General features: G+C 43.4%; 1 protein-coding gene across 1 annotated transcript in view; it reads left to right on the top strand.

The window, feature by feature from the left end:
* Positions 1 to 453: 453 nt before the first annotated feature.
* LOC138299803 (alcohol dehydrogenase 1-like) overlaps positions 454 to 27,913 on the top strand; it is a 204,689-nt gene continuing 177,229 nt past the window's right edge. Inside the window, exon 1 of the mRNA XM_069238372.1 lies at positions 454 to 562. Within this exon, the coding sequence (XP_069094473.1) occupies positions 545 to 562 (18 nt within the window). The 5' untranslated portion in view covers positions 454 to 544. The remainder of the gene's footprint in view (positions 563 to 27,913) is intronic.

The following is a 27,913-nucleotide window of genomic DNA, read 5'->3' as shown; positions in this document are numbered from 1 at the left end:
AAGTGGGTAATGAAGTGAGAATGGAAGTCGGGGGAGTTCCAAAGGTAAAGATGAAAAGTGTTCATTTAAAGATCCATTTATGTTAATGTTATGTTATGATAAACAAGCCTGTCCTATTGGATGGCCTTTTACACTAGTAAAATGGGTGTTGATGTCTATGTCCCGAATGGCCCTCATGCCACAGGCGTGACTTTCATCAAAGCATGAATAATTCCCACAAAAGTTTGCAAGTTTTTGTTTTTTCAGAAGCCTCCAGCAAACTTAGAAAAAGTATTGAGAAACTAACTTTGGTTCCAAGGTTTCTAACTTGATACGTGGGCGTAATCAAGCCCTGTGCCTAGCTTTGTCCAACAAGAAGTTCATAGGGGGAGGAAACAGGGAGGGGTTGGTTCTCAAGTGATCAAGTCATGTGTCTGGAGGTCTGGCATGAAATGTTAATTGTGAAACTACAAAACTGCAAACGTTGAGTACCGCCACAAATTGGGCCAGTCGCCTGACACATTGCAACATTGCTTCACTGTGTGACAAGTTTGACACATTCAGCATGTCTACAAGAGGCAGGGTAAGTGATTCATATAAAGGTTTTTTTAAATAAACTGTAAAGCATTTATAAAAATATTAGAATATGTTTTGTAAAGGCACATGGTGGTGTAGGTCGTTTAACACACAATCCGTAGCTAATAAATGTTGTTTAAAGTGTAACAGAAAAAGTACATAGAAAAATGCACGAAAAGCCTTTAAATTATGGAATTCTCATCCCTGTTGTAGTCGTGTCAAATTTAGACCCACCCAACTGACACTTGGTGGTCTAAAAAAATAGCGAGAAACTGAAAAGGAAGGGATGCCGGTGGTCTCAAGCCGAATACGAAATTATTTTAAAAAAAGGACATTATCTTTATGAGTGAATACGAGCATTGTACACTAAGCATACCATACAAAAGAGAGCTGTCTCAGGAGTTGGAAGTAACATATGGGCAAAGCAAAAGAGAAAACGAAGCTGGTGAAACATAGCACAATAAATGCTTAAAGAAAAATAGAAACAAAAAGGAGAAAATTTTCTTTTCAATAAATATACTATTTCTATGTTTCCTAATCCTTTGTTTGCTTTATCTAGCCTCGACCTACTGCATGGTACCTAACAATAAAATGAAATTTCCTTTAAAAGTGCTGGCCTTGCATATTCTTGTTAGGGGCTTGTTAAAACTTCGTAACAGGAAGAATGCACAGGAAAATGTTTGAGAGCTACTGAATTGGTATGAGAACCTCTAGTTAACAACCAAATGGTTAAGCCCTTCCATATTCTGGATGGCGTTCTGATTCTCTGCAAGAATAAACAGCATTTCACCCATTTCTTCTGTTTTCTTTGCAGCTGCTGATCTCTTTTCACTATCCATTGTGGTGCTCTTTTGCAGTTTGAGCAACAGAAAAAGGAGCACTCGGGTTCTCCCTACTATATAGATTAAGCTGGTTGTGCCTACTCCCAAATAGGGAGCACACGGACATCTCCGTATTTTTTCTATGTTTATGTATTAAGGAAGAGTTATGCATTTAACAAGATAAGTCACACACAATCCAAATTATCCTGTGCCCACCCTCTGGTAGCTTGGCACTGAGCAGTCAGGCTTAACTTAGAAGGCAATGTGTAAAGTATTTGTGTAAAATCATACAGTAACACAGTGAAAACACCACAAAAATGCACCACACAAGTTTAGAAAAATAGATAATATTTACCTGGATAAAATAAGGTCAAAACGACAAATATCCAATAATCACAAGTTGAAATATCACTGTTAGAAGGTTTAAAAGAGTTTTAATCCTTAGAAATAAACAGTTGTCTCTTTGTTACACACCAAGCCCCTGGAAATATTTCACAAGTAGCGTTTGAAGGTGCCTTTTTATGTTTTCATCAATTTCTGTCAATGTTCATTTCCCTCTTTCCTTCCATCTCTTTATGGATTTGGATACATTTTTTTTAAAGAATTGATAATCTAAAGTGATGCAAATGGTAAAGCCAGATGTATAAACCTTAGCATTTGGATTGCTCACTGTCTCCACAGGTATGGCATTGCAGCGCTTTCAGTAGTTTGGGGTAGTTTTCCAATCAGTTCCATCTCAGACCAGAACATGATTCGCCTTGTGACGAATGTGTTATCAGTAGAGTGAATGAGTAACTTTCAGTGCGTCGTGTGCGCCAGTTTTTGCCACTTTCACTCATTTCCCTACGGGACTTATTTTCCGCCACGGTACTAACGTGAAGAAGTCCTACCATTTTCTTGTTCCTTTTTTCTCCGTTGTACGCCTTGCCCTCTCTTTCGCTCGGTCAAAGTGAGACAGGGATGAAAAGAACCTGCAGGAGTTAGATAATGAGGCAGGGGGTGTAGGGTGGGGCAGGAGCGTGGCATGAGATCTAGCCTGGGCAGGTTTGGTATTCGAAAACTCCGTGCAGTGCTCAACTAAAAAGAAAAACTGGCTTTCAATAGTGCCAAAAACCTTCGGGCACCTACGCCTGAATGCAGATTAAGTAGCTCAGAGTTAAATATTTTTTTGTTATTAAACTGACTTGGCAGGACAAACAAAGCTGTACTAGCTTGTATTATGGAAACAAACATTCATTAAAGCAAACGTAAGACATCAATATTTCTTAGCTGAGTGAAATTCATGTTCTGAAAATAGTTGCCATTCACATGAGCAAATGTGTTGGTGGTGAGAGGGCCTCTCTGGGAGATTCTCCGGTCAAAATGTCTCTGCCTTACCGAAGCGTCTTTCCTTATTCCAAAGGAGCAGCCTCAACGTCACTGCCGGAAGGTGACAACAAGATACAATATTCTCCAAAAAACGGCTTTTCATTAGCTCATCAAGAGCTCCCCAAATGTGAAATTTCATTTCAGTTGTCACTGACGTCAACACATGCAGCCAACATTATTTTCTGGTTGGCTTTCTGTCAGGAGAGAAACATTGGGGATAGCATATTATACATTTGAAACTCCTTTAGAGCGTCACTAAAATATAATGAGATGTGCCAATATGCAGAGAGAACTTGTGAAACATGGAAGGCCCAAGCTGGAACCAAATGCCTGTGATACTTATCCAAATGAACACACCAAAGAGAACAATCCTGGGGTTTGACCTCTGATATAAGCCATGCCACCAAAAGAATTCTAGAGATGCAAGCAGGTGTGATATTAATATTTGCAACTGAGCACAAATCAGGCTTCTGGGGTGCATGAAACATCACTATCCAACAACAACTACCTTTAGGCGATGAGCTGCAAAACACGTATTGCCCCAGAAAGCATGGGTTTGGAGAACACCTATTTTAAACCCAGTATGATTGCCGACAATTATGCTGCTTACAGAGCAAATAGCAGTAGACTCCATGTGAAAAAGAGAAATATAATCAGTCAGGAGCTGAAACTGATAATGTAATCTTATTGTAGAAAAGATGTGGAGTCCAAATAAGCATTTGTGTGAATCTCGCGAGGGCTGATTGTGTGCTCAGTGGAGCGTTAGGGTCATGGGGCTCACAAGCAAAGGAAGTCGTAATTTCCGCAAAATGTATTCCTGGCAGTTCTGCGAACTCCAAAAAGTAGGATGTCTTCAAAATTTGTTTGGATACACTCATGTCAAAGGCATTTGCTCGTTTTTTTAAAGTTTTTTTTTTTAAATTCGGCCTCACAGTCTCAGGGTCTCTGAAATAACCTCTTTAAACGCACGCTCCACCCAATTATAGGCAGACAATAGTAAATAAACATGAATTCTTTCACAGCAACCAATTCCTACACTTCTTTTACAGTTTTCACCGAACAATTCTTTTCCTTGACCACGATTTGGCGTTTCATTGGCGGTCGTACAACTTGAGTACCTCATTTTGTATTTGAATGGCAGTCTATGGAGAAGGGGAGAGATTTAACACTCGATCACCTGGTGAATGAAAAACATGTCGGATTCACAACGAACACGTAGGGTCAGATTCATTTTTCACGCAGCGCAGCAGCCAAATGTGATGTGTTCTGTGGAGCAAGAGGGAAGACTTAGCACCGAGTCATATCTACTGAGACTGGCTTGCAGTCACTGTCATCCCCTGTGCTGGTGGTCTCAATTAGGCAGCCTTGTGCAATGCACTGCCCTTCACCTTTTTAAGAACAGAACAATGTGAGCATCATTACTCGGTTAGAATTATTAACAAAACGTTTTTAAGTTGCATTCAGCACCACTTACACAGTACCAAGAAACTGTTCATCAGAGTCGTGAACACAGTTTGAGTAACCAAAATGCGCTACTGTGGTCATTTTGCATGCTGCCAAATGTGGAGTGCCCCAGAAGAAGGCGAAATCAAAGGGAAAAACAACACGTTTATACTCCAGAGCCAACAGTGAACCAGAGCCGTTTGGTTAAATATTGCCTCACTTTGCTTCGCCTTTACGCTACTGATCAACTGTGCCTGTGTCTCCAGTAAATGAATCAACGTAGATTATCTCGACTCACATATTTTAGGTCTTCTCCACATACAGCTCTGTTGTTGAAAGATCTATTTGGTATAGTACCAATGCTTAGCGTTGCTCATGATTGGGTGGCTCTCCTGTTTATCTCATTTGTTTGCTTCTTATTTGATGGCTACCCTTCCTCTTGTGTGTTTTTCTTGCCTGGGGTAAAGCTGCATTACAGTATTTCTGATGTAGGTAGTTGGATCGATCGACTGCTTACTTTCAGGTAACGACTTTATTCTTTTTATTCACTACTCTATGGGAGTGCATGTGTGTATGTTTTTTGCTCTATACACCGCGTGCTGCATCCCCCTCACATCAAAACCTTTCCACGCTCAGATTTGCTCCCTACCAGCGAATGCATTGCTTTCTACACACTTCCTCGTACTGTTTTTTTTAAAAAAAAAAAAGCCTAAAACAAACACAAAAAAACGTTCAGACCCTTCAGCTACTCTAGTTCCCTGCCCCTCCCTGCTCAGCATTGTTTGGCAGAAAGTAATGACGGAGGATGCTGAGCAACTCAGTGGTGGTGAGCTATTTGCTCCCTCCCTACTCTTCCATTGCTCCCCACCCCACTCCATCCTGTTTTTTCCGTTTTCAGGGATCCCAGGAGCTGAAATTTGATACTAGGCCACTACTTTCACTCTATACGTGTCATGGTCACTCAAGCCAATCGTAGATATAAACACAAAGCCACTCAAGATGTAACCATAGATAGCATGTAAGCTTATGTGTAAGACCTATTACATAAATCTTGGACATCGTGAGTACGTCAATAAAGGTGCAAGGCAAGATGTTTGAAAGTGCTCGATATGTTCCAATGCAAATCTGCCTTGAAAGTAGAGTAAACAATTAAAAAGGGAAAAATCCTGAAAAACGAGGTCCTAAACAACTACTTGCCTAAACCGCTACTGCTAAATACCTAAAAAGTCCCTACAACGAAGTACTGAAAAACTACTGTGTAAACAACTATTTTGCCTGAATAACGATTGCCTGAACAACGAATTTTAATTCAAGTTTTTTTTTTAATGGTTTATTAGTTGTTTAGAATTGATATATATAAATACTAAACAACTAATAAACCTTTAGAATTGAGATATATATCAATTCTAAACAACTAATAAACCATAAAAAAAAATAAAAAAAATACCTTAAAATTAGTTGTTCAGGCAACTGCCATTCTGTTATTCAGGCAAAATCGTTGTTTAGAAAGTAGATGTTCAGTACTTTGTTGTAGAGACGTTTTAGTTGTTTAGCAGTAGTGGTTCAGGCAAGTAGTTGTTTAGGACCTAGTTGTTCCATCACATATTCAACTAAAATGGCACTTATGTCCCAAATGCACGCATCTCAAGTGGCCAAGATAAAAAGGCATGCGCAGCGCTTCAACAACATGAGACAATTAGACTTCAACTTTCTGGGTGTGGCCTCTCACAAGAGTTGCCATGATCTCAGCTGCCCCTTTGAATGGAACTTTATAAAAGGCTTCACCCAAGCACTATGCCCTTTGCTAGGCATATGGTGCCTTTGGATGAAGAAGTCTCTTGTGATCTCAACTGACCTGATTCCTGGAGTACAGTGTGCTGCAGCAACCTCGAAAAGCAGCGAGTCTTCAGTTCCTCCCAGAGATCTTGCGCTGACTTCATACCTGCAAAAGTGGGAGAAAACAAATCAGTAGTTGAGCATGTGCAAGACACGCAATCAAAGTATAAGTACAGGACTTCTAACCAATTTCTAACCGTAGCAGCGTTCCATTCCTAATATGCTAACTTCAGCGCACTAAGGCTTTAGCAATCTCTGGAGTTTTAGTCAAAACTCTAGAAGGAGCAGCGTTTCACCACTAAAATGCTTATATCAGTGCACAAAAAAATGTGATACTCAACTGCGGCCAGACTCAGGTAATGAACAATAACCAAGCGGTCAAACTCAGTTAACGAACAATAGCTAGTTACAACAAACTGCAGAGCGTGGTGACTCCTGGCAGAGTAAAACAGATACGCTGTGGTCAAATAACCAATTCTTGCCTAATATGTGTGAAATCTTTGGTGAATGACTGAAAGGAAGTTTAGAAGTGTGCTATATACTAAAGTGTGTTCTTTCTCTACAGCACAAGTGGGAATGACAACACGTACACAGTTAATTCACATTTTGGAGCCCACATGTCCTTATTTGTGAAGACACAGAAACAACAAGTTTTCTAAACCTGTTTTTAGGCGTCTGTGCACTTTACCAATAATAACCAGTGCTAAAGGAATTGTGCTCTCTCTTTTACAATCTGGTATAATTTGTTTAAACCCAAGTGGCACAATTAATTTACTTGGCACTACCTAGAAAAGGAGTACTGCATGTACCTAGGGCCTTTTACTTAAATACTACTAGTGGGCCTGCAACACTTATTGTGCCACCAACTTAAGTAGCTCTTTTAAACATGTCTCAGGCCTGTCATTGCAGCCTGTGTGCAATTTTAAACTATCAGTTTGATCTGGCAAAATAAACCTGTTGCAAGGCTTAAGAAATTGTGTTTCTAGTTGGCAGAGGTATGCACCCTGTCCAAGTAGTAAATCACAATCCTATTCAGGGTAAGTTACAACACAACCTAAATTATCTGTTCCCACCCTCCAGTAGGCAGGCTTAGCTTAGAAGGCAATGTGTAAAGTTATTTGTGCAATAACTCATACAGTAATACAATGAAAACACCACAAAAGTACTCCACACCAGTTTAGGAACATGGATAATATTTATCTGAATAAAATAAGACCAAAACAACAAAAATCCAATAGGCACAAGTTAAGCTATCACTTTAAGGTGTAAAGAAGTCTCAATCCTTAAGAATCAGTGGTTTTATCCTTTTACAGTACCAGGGATGAGTAAAGAATAACGACGCAGGGCCGCAGAGGAAGAAATGCTTTGGAAAGTAAAGCAATGTGTCAGTTTTTCCAGTGTGGTGAAGGCGGCACATTGTGTTTCACACAGCAAGGTGATTCATCGATTTCTAGGAGTCTTGGTTCCTCACTGCGATGCAGGGATATTTTGAAGCCCAGGGATGATGCGTGGACACTCCAGAATGCTTTGTGAAGAGACAAGAGGCGCTGCATCGATTCGCCAGGTGATGCAGTGATTATTCAGCTGCAAGACAGGCACTTCATCGATCGAACAAGCATTGCGTTGAATTTTGCAAATGTTGCATCGATTTTCCAACCTGCTGGATTTTCTTCTCTTTGGTGAAGTCTTTGATAGCCCTGAGACCACAAAACAGAAGACAAGCTCAATCCAAGCCCTTGGAGAGCACTAGTGGGGGACGGCAGAGTCCTACCAGCAGAGTCAGGGGCCAGCAGGGCAACAAGCAGGCTAGAAGTCCTTCCAGCAGAGCAGTCCAGTTAAGCGCTTGCAGCAGCCAGGCAGTCCCTCTGACAGAGTCCTATTGTAGGTCCAGAAGTGTTTAAAGTCCCCCCGCCCACTTCAAAGGCATTTTGGGTAAATATAATGGGTCTGTGACTCTACCAAATCAAAGAATGGATTTGTAGTGCACATGTTCCCCTTTCAGGCCAGCCTAGTCTTGCAGGAGCCCTGTGGGGGGTTATTAGTCCTTTGTGTAAGGGCAGGCAACTGGCCTTTGAAGTGTAAGTGAAAGCCCCTTCACCCTTCTTGCCCAGGAAGACTCATCAGTATGCAGATGAATGCAGATGCAGCTGTGTCCTGTGTTTATGGCTGACTGTGTTTTTTACTAAAGATATAATAAAATATCAATTGTTGACAAAATGTTCTTATGTTTGGAGAGTGTTTAAAAATTGTTTACCAGGAAGACAAGGGTTTTACTTCCCCCTGTAGGACCATTGTTTAATTACTTATTTAACTACCCAGGATCTGGGTTACGGGGTATGCCTCATTTTCTCTAAATACTTTCAGAATGTAGGCATTTCTCTGTATTTACTGCTCTCTATGCCTTATATCGTGTCTCCAATCCACTTCTGGTCTGTGCTGGCTGACAGCTCCCCTTCTGCATTCCACCCAGTCATTCTTGATTTTTAATTCAATCCTTACAGTGCTCTCATAGTGATGGTGCAGTGAAAGTAAATGTAGTCAAAAACGTTTGTGCAAATGTGCTCTGCTGGAGTGAGTTACTGATCCCCAAGAGGTGCCTCCCAGTTCTTGGACTCTTGGTTTGGCATCAACCGAGCTCCTCCAGGAAGAAAACAATAAATCCTGAAGTTTTGGCCTCTTCATGACTGCAAACAGATTAGTTTGCACCAAGATCTTGCCACCCACAACAATCGCCAAAGCGATGTTCAGGTGAACCCAACTCTTTGTGCTAAAGTAACTGCCTATGACAACAGAAAATGCGAGGTATGCACTTTGTCGATGCTGTAGCGCAGTCTGCGGTGACAGCAAAAGTGAAGTTCCAGCAATGACTGTAGCACGAAGATCCCGTGGGGCATTGCAAACAGTGATGACCATCTGTGAAGCCTGGCCTTCTCTTCATGCCATTGGGACTACTGTCCGCGACCCTCTACCAAATCCTAGCAGTCTTCTCCACCACAAAGTAGATTCTTTGCACAGAACTTTGCACGTTCAGGCCAACCATAATGAAGTGAGTGCTGGGTACAAGAACGAGGTTAGTCCAGGGGAAAAAGTTACCCCCTCAGTTATCTGGTCTTCCTGGACCGGGAGATAGTCACAATGAGCACTTTGAAATATTTAAGTAAGTACAGCACATAAAAGCACAAATTGCATATCTCTGGTTCTGATTAGATTTTCGGTGTTTTGGTGCCACATAATTTATTAGATTTTACTATATTTTTCTAAACTGGTGTGGGTTTTTACTTATGTTGTGTTTTCGCTTCGTGTGCTGCATAAATGGAAGCAATATTAATGTTTGTGTAAACTAAGGAAAGCCTGACTGCTTTTGTGCCAGGCTGCAGGAGGGTAAAGCACAGGGCAATTTAGTGACGTTTGTGATACACCCTGACAAGTACTGCAGCTGTTGCTTGAGAAGGACACTCAACCTCCTCAATCAACAACCCAATTTCTCACACTCTCCAAAATGGGTGTTCACCATATGGCAATGGAAAATTAAATGTAAAAAAATGGCAGCTGCTGTGTCATGACATTTATACACACATATGCATCACCATGCATGTGCCTGTGGATAACTGTGTTGGGGCCAGCCATTTTACCTTTTCTTGCTTGTTTTTGATCATCCCTGTTGCTGAACAGCATCATGTGCAGTGTTGCTTGGCAATAACAATAAGCATTGTCAAAGCCAAATGTTCAGTTATTGGCTTTCAAAGGCAAGGCCTACTGGCTTTGCCAATGCTTGTCTTAATTGAATGTCTCTGCCTAATCTTAAAGCCTGTAAAGAGCCCTCAAAAACTGTTAAACATTTCTCAGACTACCATAACATTGGCACTCATCTTAAAGTAAGTCAAGGTTGCATGTATCAGCATTTTCTGAAATTGTATAGGAAGCAGACACGACCTACAGAAACACCTTCTTGAATTATTTTTTATCTCTCCATCTTAAGAGACATATGTGTGGTGTCCCTGGAGTGGATCTGACACTAGAAAATTGATGTCATACTTACGCTAAAGTGATATTCACAAAGACAAAGCTAAAAAAAAAGTTAGAGTTACATGCAAAATTGTGTGACATTTTTGCAAAACAAAACTTTGCAAACTCCATGAAATTTTGCAAGTCACTTCCTGGTATCTTGTGTGAAAACTGAATGTGAGGGAATACTTTGAGTTTAATAGTCATACATTACACCAGCAAGGGTACTGGTCTTGGGGGGCAATAGATTCTCAATTCACCCAAAATACATCTCACGTGGAAGCAAATTGTGCTAAGTGTCACAACTGCAAAATTCATGGCTGTATTACATTTTTTTGAATGGCCTTAAATGGCATTCAAATAAAATGTAAAAGTATTGGATATTGGTATGTCCTCTCTCCAAATATTGCATAGGTTAAATGGGGTGATGAGCATGCATATAAGTCTCTGCGTCTCCTAGCAGGAGTGTCACTCAAGTACCACCTTGAGGGATGACTTATACTGACAATTACAGATAAGTAGATTTATGGTTTGCTTGTGAACCTGTACGATTGTTTTAGAGCTTTACACCTATTCCCTTTTTCTTCCATGGTGTGCATGCTAATAGAATGTCTCCACCTACCCTGCGCTCAGTGTGAAAAGACTATGCGTGGTAGCAGATTCTTGTTTGAATGAATGGAGTTATGAGCATGTGAGTGGCTTTGTCTGAACGTTTTGTGGAAAAGCACAGCGTTTATATAAACTAGATTGTCGCTGAATTGAAATCATTAACTTGGTCCCAATTTATGTATATATTTTTTCATTTAACTTGACTCCTTGAAGAACAATTCAAAATGAGGCAGATTTTCAGGCAAATAAGAATCAGGTAACACACCACGTTTACACCCTACGGAAAAGACACAAACCCACCAGCCCCCAAACTGGACGCCTGATTATGTTGGGTATTAGAACTTAGATCAGTCTTAAGACAGCTTTCTTTGACATCTTTAATGGAAGATGTCTGCTTAGACTCCTAGTAATAAAGATAAGAAAGGATATGCTGAACCTTCCCAACAACCTGAATTTTGATTAAGATTACAAACCTTTAATAGAGATGAATATTGAGTCTCTTTACACCAACATACACTAGGAGGAGACCCTAAAGGTGACTCAGGAACTCCTATGTCTGTCTAATTTTGACTACAACACCCCAGGGCGCTTTATAGTAGAAGTGATGGGCCTGTCCTTAAAAAACCTTTTTTGACTTTGAAGTAATGCTTTATTTACAGGCCCCTGGAACATCAATAGGTAGGTCTTTTGCTCCAAGTCTCGCTTGTCTGGATATGCTTCATCTCAAAACTGTGAACTTACAGTCGGAAAACAACCTCTTTAAAGATAACATAAGACTATGGGGTTGTTACATTGGCAAAGTTTTTGTTTTCCACAACAAATTTTATTGGAATTTTGCCAGCAAAAAAGACTCATTAGGGGATATGCATAATGAGGATTCTGTAGGATAAAACCCCAAGAAAAGCATGTAAAAACAAACAAATGCGCTAAAAACCTTTGGCCGCCCGCCCCAGCACCCCAAGCAGTATGCACTATCTCATACAGATGCAGTGTATAATCATAGTGCATGGCTGAGCTATGCGGGGACATAAAGCCTGGTTTCGGCCTCCAATTGTGACTCCGCCATACAGACTGGCGGATTACTAAGGCCTGATCTTGGAGCCAATCTCTGCCAAATCTTTTGATGTTTCTGGAGCCACCACCTAGCCCGAAGTCCATCCCCCGATTCAACATCCCCAGGGGCTGCTACACACTAGCTTTCCATAGTCAAGCAAGGTCCTTTTCGCCAAAGTGAGTCTAAGAAATAATAAATGGTGTTTATATCTGCTCCCGCCTCTTCCCTCCATACTGTGGAGGAGAAGCAACTTCAGGGCAAATGAAATGACCCAGGTGAGAACCTCACTTAAAAAGGTTACCACCCCTTTCCAGAAGCATATCAATGCGCTGCAGCTCCATACAGTGAGGAAAAATGGGCTTTCCTCAGTCTTGATAGCGTGTCAGAACCTTGATAAGTAAACTTACAAGGAGACACGCCTAGGCCGATGAACATTTTGACCACGTTCAGAGACTTCCCAGTACGAGGTGTCTTTCTGGTATCACAAAATCAATATCTCAATAACCCAATCAATCTCTTATTGATTATCTTGTTGATTTGTTACTAACATTTAACAAGAATCAATAAAGTGAACACACCATGACCTTTCAGTCACGAATAACCACACCAATTCAGTTAAGAGTTTAAACATTTATTCCCTATTGATTACAATCTAATGGTCATCTCTATTAATCTCAATTAGTAATCAACGTCATTAATAACTTTTCACATACATAATTTAAACCCAGTTAATCAACGCATAAAGAACTTTCATTTAAGCATTAATACATCATTAGTAAGAAACAGTTTAGAAAAGTCTCAAAATACAAGTTTCAACAAAGCAAGAACTCAGTCATTTGTCTATTTGCGTCAGAATTTTGGTGAACACCTTAGCTAACCTCGAATTAGCATTAGCATGTTGGGCTTCATACAAAACAATTTAGCAAACACAAATTTAGAAAACATCTAAACTATAGCCTCTATCAAAAGTGCAGTTGGTACCTAGAAAGAAAAGGCAAACAGACAATTACAATTTCATCAGATAGTTACCCATCCAAATGAATCAGCAATTAGCGTCAGTCTTCGTCTTCAGGATGTCATTCAATTCACCATCAGCAAGAACAGGGACAGGGAAAAGTCTCAATATGGCATAGCTAAGAATAAGGCTCTACCCTCATAAAGAGGAGAAGTAAGTTTCAGGTAAGAACGAACAGAGGATGGTTTAAAGTATTAGAACAGCAAAGTCTCAAAATATAATGGCAAGGAATGGTGAAGAATGGCTGATTTCTCCTCGGGTCATGCGGTTGTATGAAAACAGTCGAACTAGTACTTAACTTCCCATTGGATCAATTTTGGTGCATCATTCTCTCTGTCCAATAATTCTCCACGCACCTTACTAGAATTTTCCACAAAACACAGTTCTCATACAGTTGATTGGCTCCTGTGATTGACGTCTTCATCGGGTGGAATGTCAGGTAAGAAAAATTACACTTTAGTCCAGGAGAAGACAATGGAACTACTGACTGGAGCGTAGACAGCCTTGTACCTGTTACGAATTACACTGTTGCATTCGGCAAGAATGTCTCCTTGAGCAAGTGGAATCCCATGAGAAAGAATTTACTACGGCTACACACATAACTCTAGCTTCTGGAAAAGTACAGCTTTGTGTCCTTCAGGAAAGCAGCACATTGCACGTTAGAAAAACACAGTTTAATATGAGACCAGGCAGCTAGGGCCAGACCCTCGCTAAACTAAGGCCTAGTAATTTAGTTTAGTAAACCCCAAATACATGACTCTAATTATAATATGCTAATACAAATTCATACATTAGTACATTATTAATTAATCATCAATAAGTTTAATTAGCCTTCGTATATATTGGTGGCCACTCCCCGTGGGGACATTTCAAACGCGTGTAATTTTCTATGTTAACACATTTTCTATGCAGCTTCATTATACATTATATTGCAAGCCTTTCATGTTAATATTAATTTTAAAAGTCACACTCCAGCAATCCCTCCTCTGATGACTCTTGTCATCACACAAACCTTTCCCCTTTAAATTTTACATTCTAGAATTCCTTCATTTCAATTTCCTCTATCAATCGTTCCCCTTGTGATTTTGCCCTGAATAATTTTTCCCTTTTTTTTCTTCCCTCTTTTATTTTTTCGCCATTTTCAGTTTTATTCTTTTACAAATTTTGCATGACTGCCATAATCCAAATAAGCAAGCTATAACGATCAATATTCCCTTTATTATTTTCACCAATATCCCATGCCAAATACTACTACTTCCCACTGAAGCACGTCCTTTCCCAAACTTTTCCCAAACACCTGGCTCTTTCACTTCCTTCAAGTCTGTACTATCCCTAGTTAAGTTAGTAAGCATACTTCTAAACTCATTACTATTGTCAGGTATGTAAGAACAGCAATGACGCTCATTAAGAATCTTACAAACTCCGCCATTTTTCGCTAAAAGAATGTCTAAAGCAAGCCTCTTCTGAAGAGTCATAGCCCTCTACGCAGCAAGTTCAGTATCCATCCGGAGTATACCCCCTGTAAAATTTGTCAGCATGTTATCCACAATAGTAGACAACTTTTGAATCTTTATGGTGTTTAAGACAACTCCCACTGAAGGTATTATCGCCCCAAATATGTCTCCTACTACACCAGCAGCAGTCTCTCTCCTTTGTCTACTACGATGTAATTCAGACAATTTCGGGAACCTTTTGAAGTCTTCTAGCTAATATATCTTTGGAAAAACTATCCCCAAATAACATGTCCCATACCATCCCTTTGGAAGACGGTAATAAGCATTAAGTCCACATATATAATAGATCCCAGGGATCGCTGGATCCTGTCCATTTAACATGAACGTCCACTTACTCTGAAACAAAAACACATGCTTACATTCACTCGTTCCCACAAACACATTGTCATAATACGACTTCGGTCTATATATGCAAAGCTTCCCAACATGTAATGCATCTAAAGCTAATTTCCCCTGTTCCCTAACCGCACTGTAACTCTCACTACTAGCAAAAGCCCACTGCTGCAATCCTTTCTCTAACTTTCGCTTCAGTGCCCTTCTTCTATCTTCCGTATGACCTAAAAAGCTTTTCTCTACAGGTGTAAGCAAACATGTCAAATTATTGCGGTGTGCGTAAGAGGTGCTAATTGTTAATGTCGCCTCCAAGAATCCCTTAACTAACCTTATGCTATAGTATTTAGCTACACTACTCAAATCCTCTATGATAGGCACATAAGAAAACACAAGGTCGTGATTTAAATACAAATATTGAGGGCCTCATTATGACCCTGGCGGGCGGCGGAGGCCGCCCGCCAGGATCCCGCCCTCCAAATTACCGCGCCGCGGTCAAAAGACCGCGGCAGGTATTACGAGTTTTTCCCTGGGCTGGCGGGCGGTTCCAGTAAAACCGCCCGCCAGCCCAGGGGAAAACGACCTTCCCACGAGGATGCCGGCTCGTAATCGAGCCGGCGGAGTGGGAAGGTGCGACGGGTGCAGTGGCACCCGTCGCGTATTTCAGTGTCTGCAAGGCAGACACTGAAATACTTTTCGGGGCCCTCTTACGGGGGCCCCTGCCGTGCCCATGCCATTGGCATGGGCACGGCAGGGGCCCCCAGGGGCCCCGCGACCCCCCCTACCGCCATCCTGTTCATGGCGGCTTTCCCGCCATGAACTGGATGGCGGTAGGGGGGGTCAGAATCCTCATGGCTGCGGAGCGCGCTCCGCAGCCATGGAGGATTCCAAAGAGCAGCGGAAAGTCAGCGGGAGACCGCTGACTTTCCGCTTCTGACCGCGGCTGAACCGCCGAGGTCAGAATGCTCATTGGAGCACCGCCAGCCTGTTGGCGGTGCTCCCGTGGTCGGTGGCCCTGGCGGCCACCGGCCGCCAGGGTCAGAATGACCCTCTGAATCTCTTCTTGATTATAGAATCTTGTTAGTAACAGACTACAACTTATCCCATAGGGTAAGGGCAAACTATGATAGGTAACCCCCTCTTGTACCAAAACAGGAATCTGTGTACACACATAACAATCTCTCGCATCCATAGTGTCAACATACTCACTCAGCAAGCAATAGAAAACATTAGTCGATAATTCCTCTTTTGCGTTAGTTCCCTCATGCAAATATTTTGTATCTTGCTCGAACCTCTCCCAAGCTGTTAGTGCAGTGGCAGTCTCAGAAATTGTAGCATTGTTAGTTCCACTCTTACCCACCAATGGCGTACCCACAATCACAATTATGATGAATATCACACACACGACACCCAAACCAACCCCCAAACATTTACAACACCTACTTCCTCTATTATCATCTCTAGTGTTAGTTGGTTGTTGTTTGAACTAATCATCCTTCACTTTCTGATTCTTTACAGATCATGGTTGAGGATGGCTAGAGCTTATTATTATAATATTTTTTCTTCTTTTTCAGCAAAGTTAAAGCAGGCGAAAGTCTTTCTTCTGCAATTATTTACAGCTTTCACATTCACTCCCAGGATCCTTGTCAATTCAGGTTAGCAGCTTGTCAAAATCGGTTTTCAAAGTCAATTCAGGTTAACAGTGTCACATCCGGTAGGTTATCAGTCTCTTTTCTCAATTTTCTTGAATTCAGTTCTTGTGCCAACTCGATCTTTTCGGCCAGACTCAGGTACCAAAGTACTGACCTGGAACTTCTCCATCAAAGCAGAACGCCAAGAACTCTTGTTGCCATTCAGCTGATGTTGCATACTCCCATTCAGGACCTGCGTACCTTCTGTTCGCTACCCTCTTCCTTTTCAACTTGCCATCACCTTGCAACTCTCCTTCACTCAGATCTTCTCTCCTCGTTGTATCAACCTCTTTCTCTATTGCATCTTCGACAACTACTTTTCCCTTTGTCACTTGCAACTCTGGCCACTTATCTCCTTTCAGTGTCTCTCTGGCCTTTGATCTTTCCTGTGGCAGCCCTTTGCCCTCCTCTGACTCTATGGTGTTTTCTCCTGATGGACCTGCAGTTTGCTGAAGAGGAGTCTGGACACTCTGACTCTCTTCCACCTCAACTTCCACGCCTTCTGGGTCTGTCAGGGGCTCAATTCCATTTCCATATTCGTCTACTTCTGGGAGACCCTCCTTCTGACTTGGCTCCCCTGGTGCCTCAGTTGAGATAGGCTCACCGTCACCCCTCTGAGTCTCTTCTCTTTCGTCTCTTACTGGAGTGACCAAACCATCCTCAACGGGCTCTCCTTCTGTCTCAGTTCCCCTTCGATCACTCTCTGGCCCTGAGACTTCCTTCTCTGTTGTTTGTACTTCAACAACTCAACTTCCTCATCAGTTGGACACGTCACCTTTTTTGTGTGACTGGCATGGATCCAGTTTGGAATTCCCGCACATTTCACAGCAGTAGTAGTCGTTAGTATTACTTGGTATGGCCCCCTCCAACGTGGCTCCAAACACGACTTCCTTACATGTTTCTTGATGACAACCCAGACACCAGCTTTCAGATTGTGCCCTGGATCATTTATCGGTCGCAGGGTGGTAGCTTCCACCTGGTGAGAGAAAGAGCGGACCACGTCAGCCAGACCCTTGCAGTAGTCCAACACCATATCATCCGTGATATTCACAAGCGCATTTGCAACTGCGGGCAGTCTCATAGCTCGGCCCATACGTATTTCATGAGGAGATAGTCCTGTTTTCTTGTTGGGAGTATTTCTCATTGACATTAACACCAAAGGCAACGCATCGGGCCATTTCAAATTCGTGGCTGCACACATTTTTGCCATTCTCGACTTCAGGGTACCATTCATCTGTTCCTCTAATCCTGATGCTTCAGGGCGGTAACTACAATGCAACTTCTGCTCAATGTTCAATGCTGCACATAATAGATTAACCACCTCGTTGTTGAAGTGACTTCCCCTATCTGATTCTAAAGAGATCGGAAACCCGAAACGTGGTATCAATTCCCTAAGCATCAGCTTCGCTACTGTGAGACTGTCATTCCTACGTGTAGGGTATTCTTCAATCCAATGACTAAAAATACACACAATCACAAACATGTATCTCAAACCTCCACACAGGCATCTCAATAAAATCCAGTTGCATTCTGCTAAATGGACCTCCTGCTCTCCCGATGTGGCTCAAATTCACCACTGTCCCTTTCCCCGCATTCATCTGCTGACAGATGATACACCTGTGACAAATCACTTCTGCAGCTTGCCTGAACTTCGGGTTAAACCAGTCAATTTTGAACAACCTGATCATGGCATCCCTCCCAATATGTGCTTGCAACCTGGCAAACTGTGACAGGAGACTGTTCGGAAAAAACATTTTCCCTTCATCTGAGACCCATAAGTCATCTGGTCTTTGTACACATTGCATCCTAACCAAAGAAGTACTTCTCATCTTTGCTGGCACGTCCCTACAACAATCTTAATTCTTCTAACGTGTCAATCACTCTTAATGTGTAACCTGTGCATGTCTCATTTTCTGTTTCAGGTAACAATTCCCACTGATCCTTAAACGATATGCAGTTCAATGTGCAAAACCTTGCGACTTGATCCGCATAGCCGTTTCCCATTTGTAGGAAGTTGGCTCTGTATGCACTATTTCAAAGTAAGGAATAGTATGCACAGAGTCCAAGGGTTCCCCTTAGAGGTAAGATAGTGGCAAAAAGAGATAATACTAATGCTCTATTTTGTGGTAGTGTGGTCGAGCAGTAGGCTTATCAAAGGAGTAGTGTTAAGCATTTGTTGTACATACACACAGGCAATAAATGAGGACCACACACTCAGAGACAAATCCAGGCCAATAGGTTTTGTTATAGAAAAATATATTTTCTTAGTTTATTTTAAGAACCACAGGTTCAAATTCTACATGTAATATCTCATTTGAAAGGTATTGCAGGTACGTACTTTAGGAACTTTGAATAATCACAATAGCATATATACTTTTTACATAAAACACATATAGCTATTTCAAAAGTGGACACAGTGCAATTTTCAACAGTTCCTGGGGGAGGTAAAGTAATGTTAGTTCTTGCAGGTAAGTAAACCACCTACCGGGTTCAAATTGGGGTCCAAGGTAGCCCACCGTTGGGGGTTCAGAGCAACCCCAAAGTCACCACAGCAGCAGCTCAGGGCCGGTCAGGTGCAGAGTTCAAAGTGGTGCCCAAAACGCATAGGCTTCAATGGAGGTAAGGGGGTGCCCCGGTTCCAGTCTGCCAGCAGGTAAGTACCCGTGTCTTCAGAGGGCAGACCAGGGGGGTTTTGTAGGGCACCGGGGGGGACACAAGTCCACACAGAAAGTACACCCTCAGCAGCGCGGGGCGGACGGGTGCAGTGTGCAAACAAGCGTCGGGTTCTCAATAGGATTCAATGGGAGACCAAGGGGTCTCTTTAGCGGTGCAGGCAGGCAAGGGGGGGGCTCCTCGGGGTAGCCACCACCTGGGCAAGGGAGAGGGCCTCCTGGGGGTCACTCCTGCACTGAAGTTCAGATCCTTCAGGTGCTGGGGGCTGCGGGTGAAGGGTCTTTTCCAGCCGTCGGGATTTCAGAGTCAGGCAGTCGCGGTCAGGGGGAGCCTCGGGATTCCCTCTGCAGGCGTCGCTGTGGGGGCTCAGGGGGGACAACTTTGGTTACTCACAGTCTCGGAGTCGCCGGAGGGTCCTCCCTGAGGTGTTGGTTCTCCACCAGTCGAGTCGGGATCACCGGGTGCAGTGTTGCAAGTCTCACGCTTCTTGTGGGGATTGCAGGGGTCTTTAAATCTGCTCCTCTGGATACAAAGTTGCAGTCTTTGTTGAACAGGGCCACTGTTCTCTGGAGTTTCTTGGTCTCTTGGAAGCAGGGCAGTCCTCTGAGGATTCAGAGGTCGCTGGTCCCAGGGGAAGCGTCGCTGGAGCAGTTTTCTTCTGAAGGCAGGAGACAGGCCGGTAGGACTGGGGCCAAAGCAGTTTGTGTCTTCTTTCTTCTTCTGCAGGGGTTTTCAGCTCAGCAGTCCTCTTCTTCTGTAAGTTGCAGGAATCTAAATTCTTAGGTTCAGGGAAGCCCTTAAATACTAAATTTAAGGGCGTGTTTAGGTCTGGGGGGTTAGTAGCCAATGGCTACTAGCCCTGAGGGTGGGTACACCCTCTTTGTGCCTCCTCCCAAGGGGAGGGGGTCACATTCCTATCCCTATTGGGGGAATCCTCCATCTGCAAGATGGAGGATTCCTAAAAGTTAGAGTCACTTCAGCTCAGGACACCTTAGGGGCTGTCCTGACTGGCCAGTGACTCCTCCTTGTTATTCTCATTATCTCCTCCGGACTTGCCGCCAAAAGTGGGGCCGTGGCCGGAGGGGGCGGGCAACTCCACTAGCTGGAGTGCCCTGCGGTGCTGGAACAAAGGGGGTGAGCCTTTGAGGCTCACCGCCAGGTGTTACAGCTCCTGCCTGGGGGAGGTGATAGCATCTCCACCCAGTGCAGGCTTTGTTACTGGCCACAGAGTGACAAAGGCACTCTCCCCATGTGGCCAGCAACATGTCTCGAGTGTGGCAGGCTGCTAAAACCTGTCAGCCTACACGGGTAGTTGGTTAAGGTTTCAGGGGGCACCTCTAAGGTGCCCTCTGGGGTGTATTTCACAATAAAATGTACACTGGCATCAGTGTGCATTTATTGTGCTGAGAAGTTTGATACCAAACTTCCCAGTTTTCAGTGTAGCCATTATGGTGCTGTGGAGTTCGTGTTTGACAGACTCCCAGACCATCTACTCTTATGGCTACCCTGCACTTACAATGTCTAAGGTTTGGCTTAGACACTGTAGGGGCACAGTGCTCATGCGCTGGTGCCCTCACCTATGGTATAGTGCACCCTGCCTTAGGGCTGTAAGGCCTGCTAGAGGGGTGACTTATCTATACTGCATAGGCAGTGTGAGGTTGGCATGGCACCCTGAGGGGAGTGCCATGTCGACTTACTCGTTTTGTCCTCACCAGCACACACAAGCTGGCAAGCAGTGTGTCTGTGCTGAGTGAGGGGTCCCCAGGGTGGCATAAGATATGCTGCAGCCCTTAGAGACCTTCCCTGGCATCAGGGCCCTTGGTACCAGGGGTACCAGTTACAAGGGACTTACCTGGATGCCAGGGTGCCAATTGTGTAAAACAAAAGTACAGGTTAGGGAAAGAACACCGGTGCTGGGGCCTGGTTAGCAGGCCTCAGCACACTTTCAATTCAAAACAAAGCATCAGCAAAGGCAAAAAGTCAGGGGGTAACCATGCCAAGGAGGCATTTCCTTACACCATTGAAACAAAGTCTTGTAATTTCAAATGAGCACTGCATTTCACTACGGCAATTTCATGAGGTAACTGAATCGCGTGCAACAACTCCTTAATTATTTTACCATTCTTCACTGGAGAACCAGAAGAGGTTAGGAAACCCCTCTGTGACCATAATTGGCCAAAATCATGGACAATTCCAAATCCGTATCTGCTATCAGTATAGATAGTCACTCTCAACTGGGCAGAAGCGTGGCAAGCTCTAGTAAGAGCAACCAATTCAGCCACTTGAGCAGAATATACTCTCTCAAGCCAAGACGCTTCCAGGATACCAGAGATTGTACATACAGCTCTCAGCACCCCTACTGAGTCTCTGAGACATGAGCCATCAACAAAGATAATGTTGTTGTTCTCTTCCAATTGGGTATCTTTGATATCGGGTCTTGGTTTGGTGCACATTTTTGTTACCTCAAGACAATCATGTTCTACATCTTCAACATCTTCAACCTCTGTATTTTCATTTGGAAGCAAAGTTGCCGGGTTCAGCACTGTACATCTTTTCAATGTTACATTTGGTGACCCCAATATAATCGTTTCATATTTCATCAGTCTTGCATTTGTCGTGTGCTGCGTCTTTGTACGGTGGTGTGAGTGAGGGACCATGACTGTTAAAGGATGTCCCATCACTATGCCTTCACACTGTGTAAGGCTTTGACCAACTGCTGCTATTGCACACAGACAACCTGGCAAGGCTGCTGCAACTGGGTCCAAAGTAGCTGAAAAATATTCTACTGGTCGGTTTACACCTCCACGGACCTGTGTCAGGACAGACAAAGAACATGCATCACGTTCATGGCAAAACAGAACAAAAGGCTTTGTGTAGTCAGGCATACCTAAAGCTGGAGCCCTGCACATGCTCGCCCTTTGCTCAGTAAACGCCTTCATTTCCTTCTCTGACAATACTATGACATCTGGCCCCGTCTTTTCTCAGGCATCTCCAAGCCGTTGGTGAGACTGACGGTCAATTTGGGATCCACTGACGACAGTAGCCCACCATTCCCAAAAACATTCTAACATCTCTCTGTGTCGTTGGGGGATTCATCTGTAACAGGGCAGTCACCCTCTGCCTGGATAACTTCCTCGACCCTTTCTCAATTTGATGACCTAAGTATTTCACCTCTTTCTGACAATATTGCAGCTTCTTTGGGGACACCTTGTGCCCATTCTTTCCCAAGTGGTTCAGTAAGGCAATCGAATCATATTTGCACTCATACCTCGTTTTGGAAGCGATCAACAGATCATCAATGTACTGCAGTAGAGGTGATTGAAAAGGCAATTCCAATGACTCCAAATCCTTCTTCAGTATCTGATTGAATATGGAAGGTGATTCCGAAAACCCTTGAGGAATTCGACACCAATTATAAACCATATCCAGGAATTTGAAACTGAAGAGAACTTGGCTGTCCTCATGAAGAGGTATAGGAAAGAACGCTTAGGACAAATCAACCACTGTAAACCATTCTGCATCACATGGAACCTGGAACATGATCACACCTGGATTTGGCACCACTGGACATTTCACCACTATGCTGTTAATCTTTATCAAGTCTTGGACAATTTGAACTTTCCCACAGGGCTTTCTCAACCCCATTATTGGTGAATTACATGTACTACTCATCACTTCTTTCAAGACTCCCTGTTTCACAAAGTCTGCAATCAACTGCAACACCTTTATGAGGACATCTTGCTCCATGTGGTACTGCGGTACCTGGGGAAACACAGCATTTGGCTTCACACTGACTTTAACTGGTTCTACTCCTTTTATCAGTCCTACTTCTTTTCCTGTCAAATCCCATACCTTCTCTTGGACTGTCCCCTGCAAGTCTGCTGGCAGATCAGTCACTGTGAACATTGGGAAGAAGTTAATCAGAGGGTATTCCTCATCTGTGGTCTCTGTTTCAGGCTCTGAAACCTGCCCGTCATCTCCTTCATCGTCACTGTTTGTCTGAACCTCAATCCCCTAATTGGAACAGGTGATCGAACACCTCGTCTTGCACAGTAAGTCTCTTCCCAGTAGGGACACAGGACTCGAATCGCAAACTACAAACCTGTGCAATCCCTGAAAAGTGCCAAGCTCGACCTGAACCGGATCTGTGATTGGGTTAGTCAGAAGTTGATTCGCCACTCCTACTACCTTGACTGTACATCCCAAAAGAGGTAGTTTCGGAACCTCTGCACTTCTAACGGTTGACACAGGAGCTACACGCTCTACAAAGAATGAAACCTTGTGACCCATTACCTTGCTGTGTTATTTTTACTCATTCTTTGACCTGTGACCTGTTGAGGAAGCATCACCTGTTGCTGTTCCATTGGTGCTAAGGGCAACTGCATTTGCTGTCTAGGTACCATGGGAAACTGCTGTTGCATTGGCTGTATCTGCATCTATTGTACACGTGGCATCTGCACCTGCTGCATGGGTTGAAGACCCTGCATCTGGATCATGTTATTCTGGAAGTTCGGATTAGGACCTCTCAGTCTTGGTCCCTTCACATTTTGAAATGTACTAAGATCATTGTTTTGTTGAACAACACTCTCATGCACCATCATCGGGCACTCCCGCTTCTAATGTCCGAAGCCCCCGCAAGCATGACAAGGTAACATTTTCTTCATCCCCTGCACATCGTTCTGAACTACTATGGTATTCAAGTCTGTGCTTCTGTTCACAAAACCTCCTCGACCTCTGCCTCTCACTTGCGCTTGAAACATTTTGTTTCCTTGCGGCTGTTGCACCATCTGTTGTAGGCAACCTCCCTGCATCCCCGACTGTGCTGCCTTAATTTGCATTACCATCGCTTTCTCCTTCAACTTTCTCTGCTTCAACTCAATTTCGTCACTACAGTATTTTGCATACTGCAACACCTCGTCAATCGGCTTCGCTTGCCAACAGATCAAATGATTCTTAATCATCTGACTAATCTCAGGTCTCAGTCCCTCGACGAATCTGAACACAAGATGATTCATGTCCTTCACCTCGATAACCTCTGTGCCACTGTAGTGCTTGAACGCTTTCAACAACCTCTCATAATAGGCACGTATCGACTCTTTGGGTTCCTGTGCTGTCCGATCAATCTTTTGCCAGTCAACATTCTGCAGCGAAACTCTTTGTTTCAGGAATTCAATCACCTTATAGTAGTACTTCATCACTTCAGGAGACGGTGCTCCGGTGACTCTATCCCTTGCCGGTTCCGCAGCTGGCCAATCCACACTCCTTTTGCACTTAAGCCACAAATCGGCTGGAACTATGATCTCAAAGAGAGTATTCAGGTCTTCCCAGAGACATTTCGCAAGCTTCACAAACCTATCCGTCTGCTGATACCACTCTATTGGTTTCTCCCTCAACCTGGGAAAGTCATTCGTAAATGACAGGATATCCCCTCTGGTCCACGGCACATGGACAAGAACCCCTCCAGCCGTCTCTCTCATCGGTAACATTTTCACTGCGCCTACATCCTGTGTGGCTTTGGCTGGCTGCTCTATGCAGTCACTTTTCCTCTTATCTCTTTTCTTCGCCCATCTGCCTTCCCACTTCTCTAAGGCTCCCCAAACTTGTGCACTCTGCAATATTTCTTTAAGGTGTGCTTTCATCCCAGTAGACCTCATGTGTTCAAAATCTTTCGGCTCAAAGTCTAATCTGTATCTCCTCTTCAGTTGTTTAGTACTTTCTAAGTCTATTCCATATTTATCTACCAAATTTGTCAACCTCTGGTGCACCCTGCTCACTTCTTTGGTTATCTTGGGACACAAATATCTCAGTTCTGCTTCTGTGTATGACTGTTCACACCCATGCTCCCTTCAACTAGTTTGTGAGGTTGGGTATGGAAGCAAACGAAGTTCAGTTATTCCTCTCCTTCTGACCTCCCTGCTGCTGCAGGAGTAGTCTGTGGTGAATTCAACTTGTCTAACCAATCGTTCAATTGTTGCGCAGTTAAACCTTCCAAGGAGATATTCCCAGGCTGCACTATCAGTGTTTGCGGTATGTTTGTACTCGAGATCTGCGGAGTCAGCAGTCCCAAACCTGATTGTCTCATGGCATCTGGAGGAGCCCCAATTGGACTGAAGTCTAATAAAGATCTAGGTCTTTCAAATGTCGGCTCCACTGGAGTCATCCCTTGAGAGCTCCCTACGAACCCTCTTCTTGTCATTTCTTGGGTCATTACTCCCTGTTCGCATACACTAGGCTTTGCCTGCGCATACAATGGTACTGGTGGACCAACTGTGATGGGCAAGGATATTGCAGCTGGAGTCTGCCTGTTTCCCAAAACTGTGGGGCATTAACTCCCATATTCTGGTTCATTACTGGTGCCATGACTGACTGCGGTCCTGTGACCGAAGTGTAATTCGGAACCATCTGTTGTTGTGGCTGGGGCAGTAAAGGTGGAATTGGCTTGATCTTAATCTGCTTAGGTCTCATATATGTCAGATCTGTCGGCACCATCAAAATTGTGGTAGTCTCTAATATTGGGACATCAGGGTAAAGCCTCTGAACCTGTGGTGGCTGGAGCTGAGATTGCAGCTCTGTGGCAGTGGACACACTAATACTACTCTGCACCGGAACTGGTGTGGAGACAGGAGTGACCTGTATTGGATTCACTGTCACCTTGTTTCGAGTCGAACTCACAGGGCCTGTACTAGTACTCGGTCCGTTGTCATCTATTGCATACGGCGGTGGTCGGTCATTCAGTAACTGATTAAGGAACTCATCATCGTCTGAGTCATCCATCTCTGACCAGGGCTTCTTAGCCTCTTTGTCTTTAGAAGATCTTTTGTCTGTCTTACAAGTAGCTTTCCCCCATTTGTTTTCATTTTCTTGAGCTATTGCTGGAAACATCCTGACCCCATCTATTGTTTCTCTCCTCCAAACTCTCTGTGCACTGTCCCTCCTAGCCTCCGCTAGTGTCTTTTCTGCTTTCCTCATCCTCCTCTCAGATTTCTGTTGCTGCTGTTGTATTGCCATAAATTCCCAAATTGCTAATGCCTCAAACTCTGCTGGCCTCGGAGGTGGCTTTAGCTCATTTAACACCCTCTGCAAATTTTCCAAAATCCTTATATTGAACGTTCCGTACTCTGGAAACGCCAAACACCCTTCTTTCTCTGTTGCTTTGCACCACTGCTTTAACCAAAGACATGGCGCAACTCCCCTCTCCTCCATTACGGCAGAAGCCGGTGTATCCTCTGGTGGTGTAACCTCCCCTACACTCGCGGTAATATATGTATCTCCCCTCAAAGCGTTCTTTAAAGCCTTTAAAAATTTCATTATTGCGTCTTTTATTTTGTTCACAATCGAATCAGGAAGTGACTTTAATTCCCAGAACTCTCTTCGCTTACCTTCTCAACCAATTGCCTCTCACGGACGGCTGCCAATCCATGCGCGACCCTTCTCACGAACCGACCTATTCCAGCGCAGCACCACTGACGTCACACTCACACACACACTGCGGCTGACAAAGTCTTGCGGCTTGTCTTCCTCACTCTCGATTCACACAAAACGAATGCAATATATTGCGAGCACCAACAAAACTCTAACTTGCTGGTTTACTACAGGAAAGGGTAACACAATCGCTTCAGAACTTTACAGAGATTTCGCTTAGCCTCGGCCGCTACTCTCTCCTTCTCAGATCCCACACTCGCAAGCAAAATTTGACCCGCAAATTCTACTCTCGACTTGTCAATGGGTTGTTCTAGTGCACTTTAAAACTCGCCAAATCTCCATAGAAGTTTTAATTCACTCACTTTGACTCACACTCACTTTGACTCATAAACCAAGAGTCTTAGACTACGTGGGGTCCGTACATCACCAACAACCACGTGGACAATTTTTGAGCACAAAGCGCCACACTCACATGAAGTTCGCCGACTTCCCTACTCTCATACTGCGGAGTACACACACTCCTACTAAAACATTACCTGGCCTAAGATTCTCACAAACCTCACAATTCACCTGCGGTATGCATAAGCTGTGCAAGCGCAAAACCTACTTCACTCATACTATCACTAGAACGCCGAGAACATACTCAAACTCCCTTCGTCAGGCTCTGAGATTCCGGGAAAGTCATTAGGGACTTAGGGGCACATTATCTTTTCAATTTCCATCATCGAAAAAGAACAATTTTCCCGATACACCTTGCTTACTTCCAAACTCCACTCATCAACTTCTACCAGCCCTTTGGACCTTACGAGTCAACAATCTTATCAAACAGTGGTCCCTCGTTCTGGGGCCCCAAAAGGCCAAATCATCACCTCTGCTACCAAAAACTGATAGCACGTCAGAACCTTGATAAGTAACCTTACAAGGAGACACGCCTAGGCCGATGAACCTTTTGACCACGTTCGGAGAGTTCCCAGTACGAGGTGTCTTTCTGGCATCACAAAATCAATATCTCAATAACCCAATCAATCTCTTGGTAACAAATCAACAAGATAATCAATAACATTTGACAAGAATCAATAAAGTGAACACACCATGACCTTTCAGTCATGAATAACCACACCAATTCAGTTAAGAGTTTGAACATTTATTCCCTATTGATTACAATCTAATAGTCATCTCTGTTAATCTCAATTATTAATCAACTTCATTAGTAACTTTTTACATCCATAATCTAAACCTAGTTAATCAATGCATAAAGAATATTCATTTAAGCATTAATACATCATTAGCAAGAAGCAGTTTAGAAAAGTCTCAGAATACAAGTTTCAACAAAGCAAGAACACAGTCATTTGTCTATTTGCGTCAGAATTTTGGTGAACACCTTAACTAACCTCGAATTAGTATCAGCATGTTGGGCTCCATGCAAAACAATTTAGCAAACACAAATTTAGAAAACATCTAAACTATGGCCTCTATCAAAAGCGCAGCTGGTACCTAGAAAGAAAAGGCAAACAGACAATTACAATTTCATCAGATAGTTACCCATCCAAATGAATCAGCAATCAGCGTCAGTCTTC

This window comes from Pleurodeles waltl, chromosome 1_2 (assembly GCF_031143425.1).
Source record: "Pleurodeles waltl isolate 20211129_DDA chromosome 1_2, aPleWal1.hap1.20221129, whole genome shotgun sequence".
Classification (NCBI taxonomy): domain Eukaryota; kingdom Metazoa; phylum Chordata; class Amphibia; order Caudata; family Salamandridae; genus Pleurodeles; species Pleurodeles waltl.
Note: the sequence above shows the minus strand (reverse complement) of the source record. Positions and strands in the feature narration are given on the sequence as shown.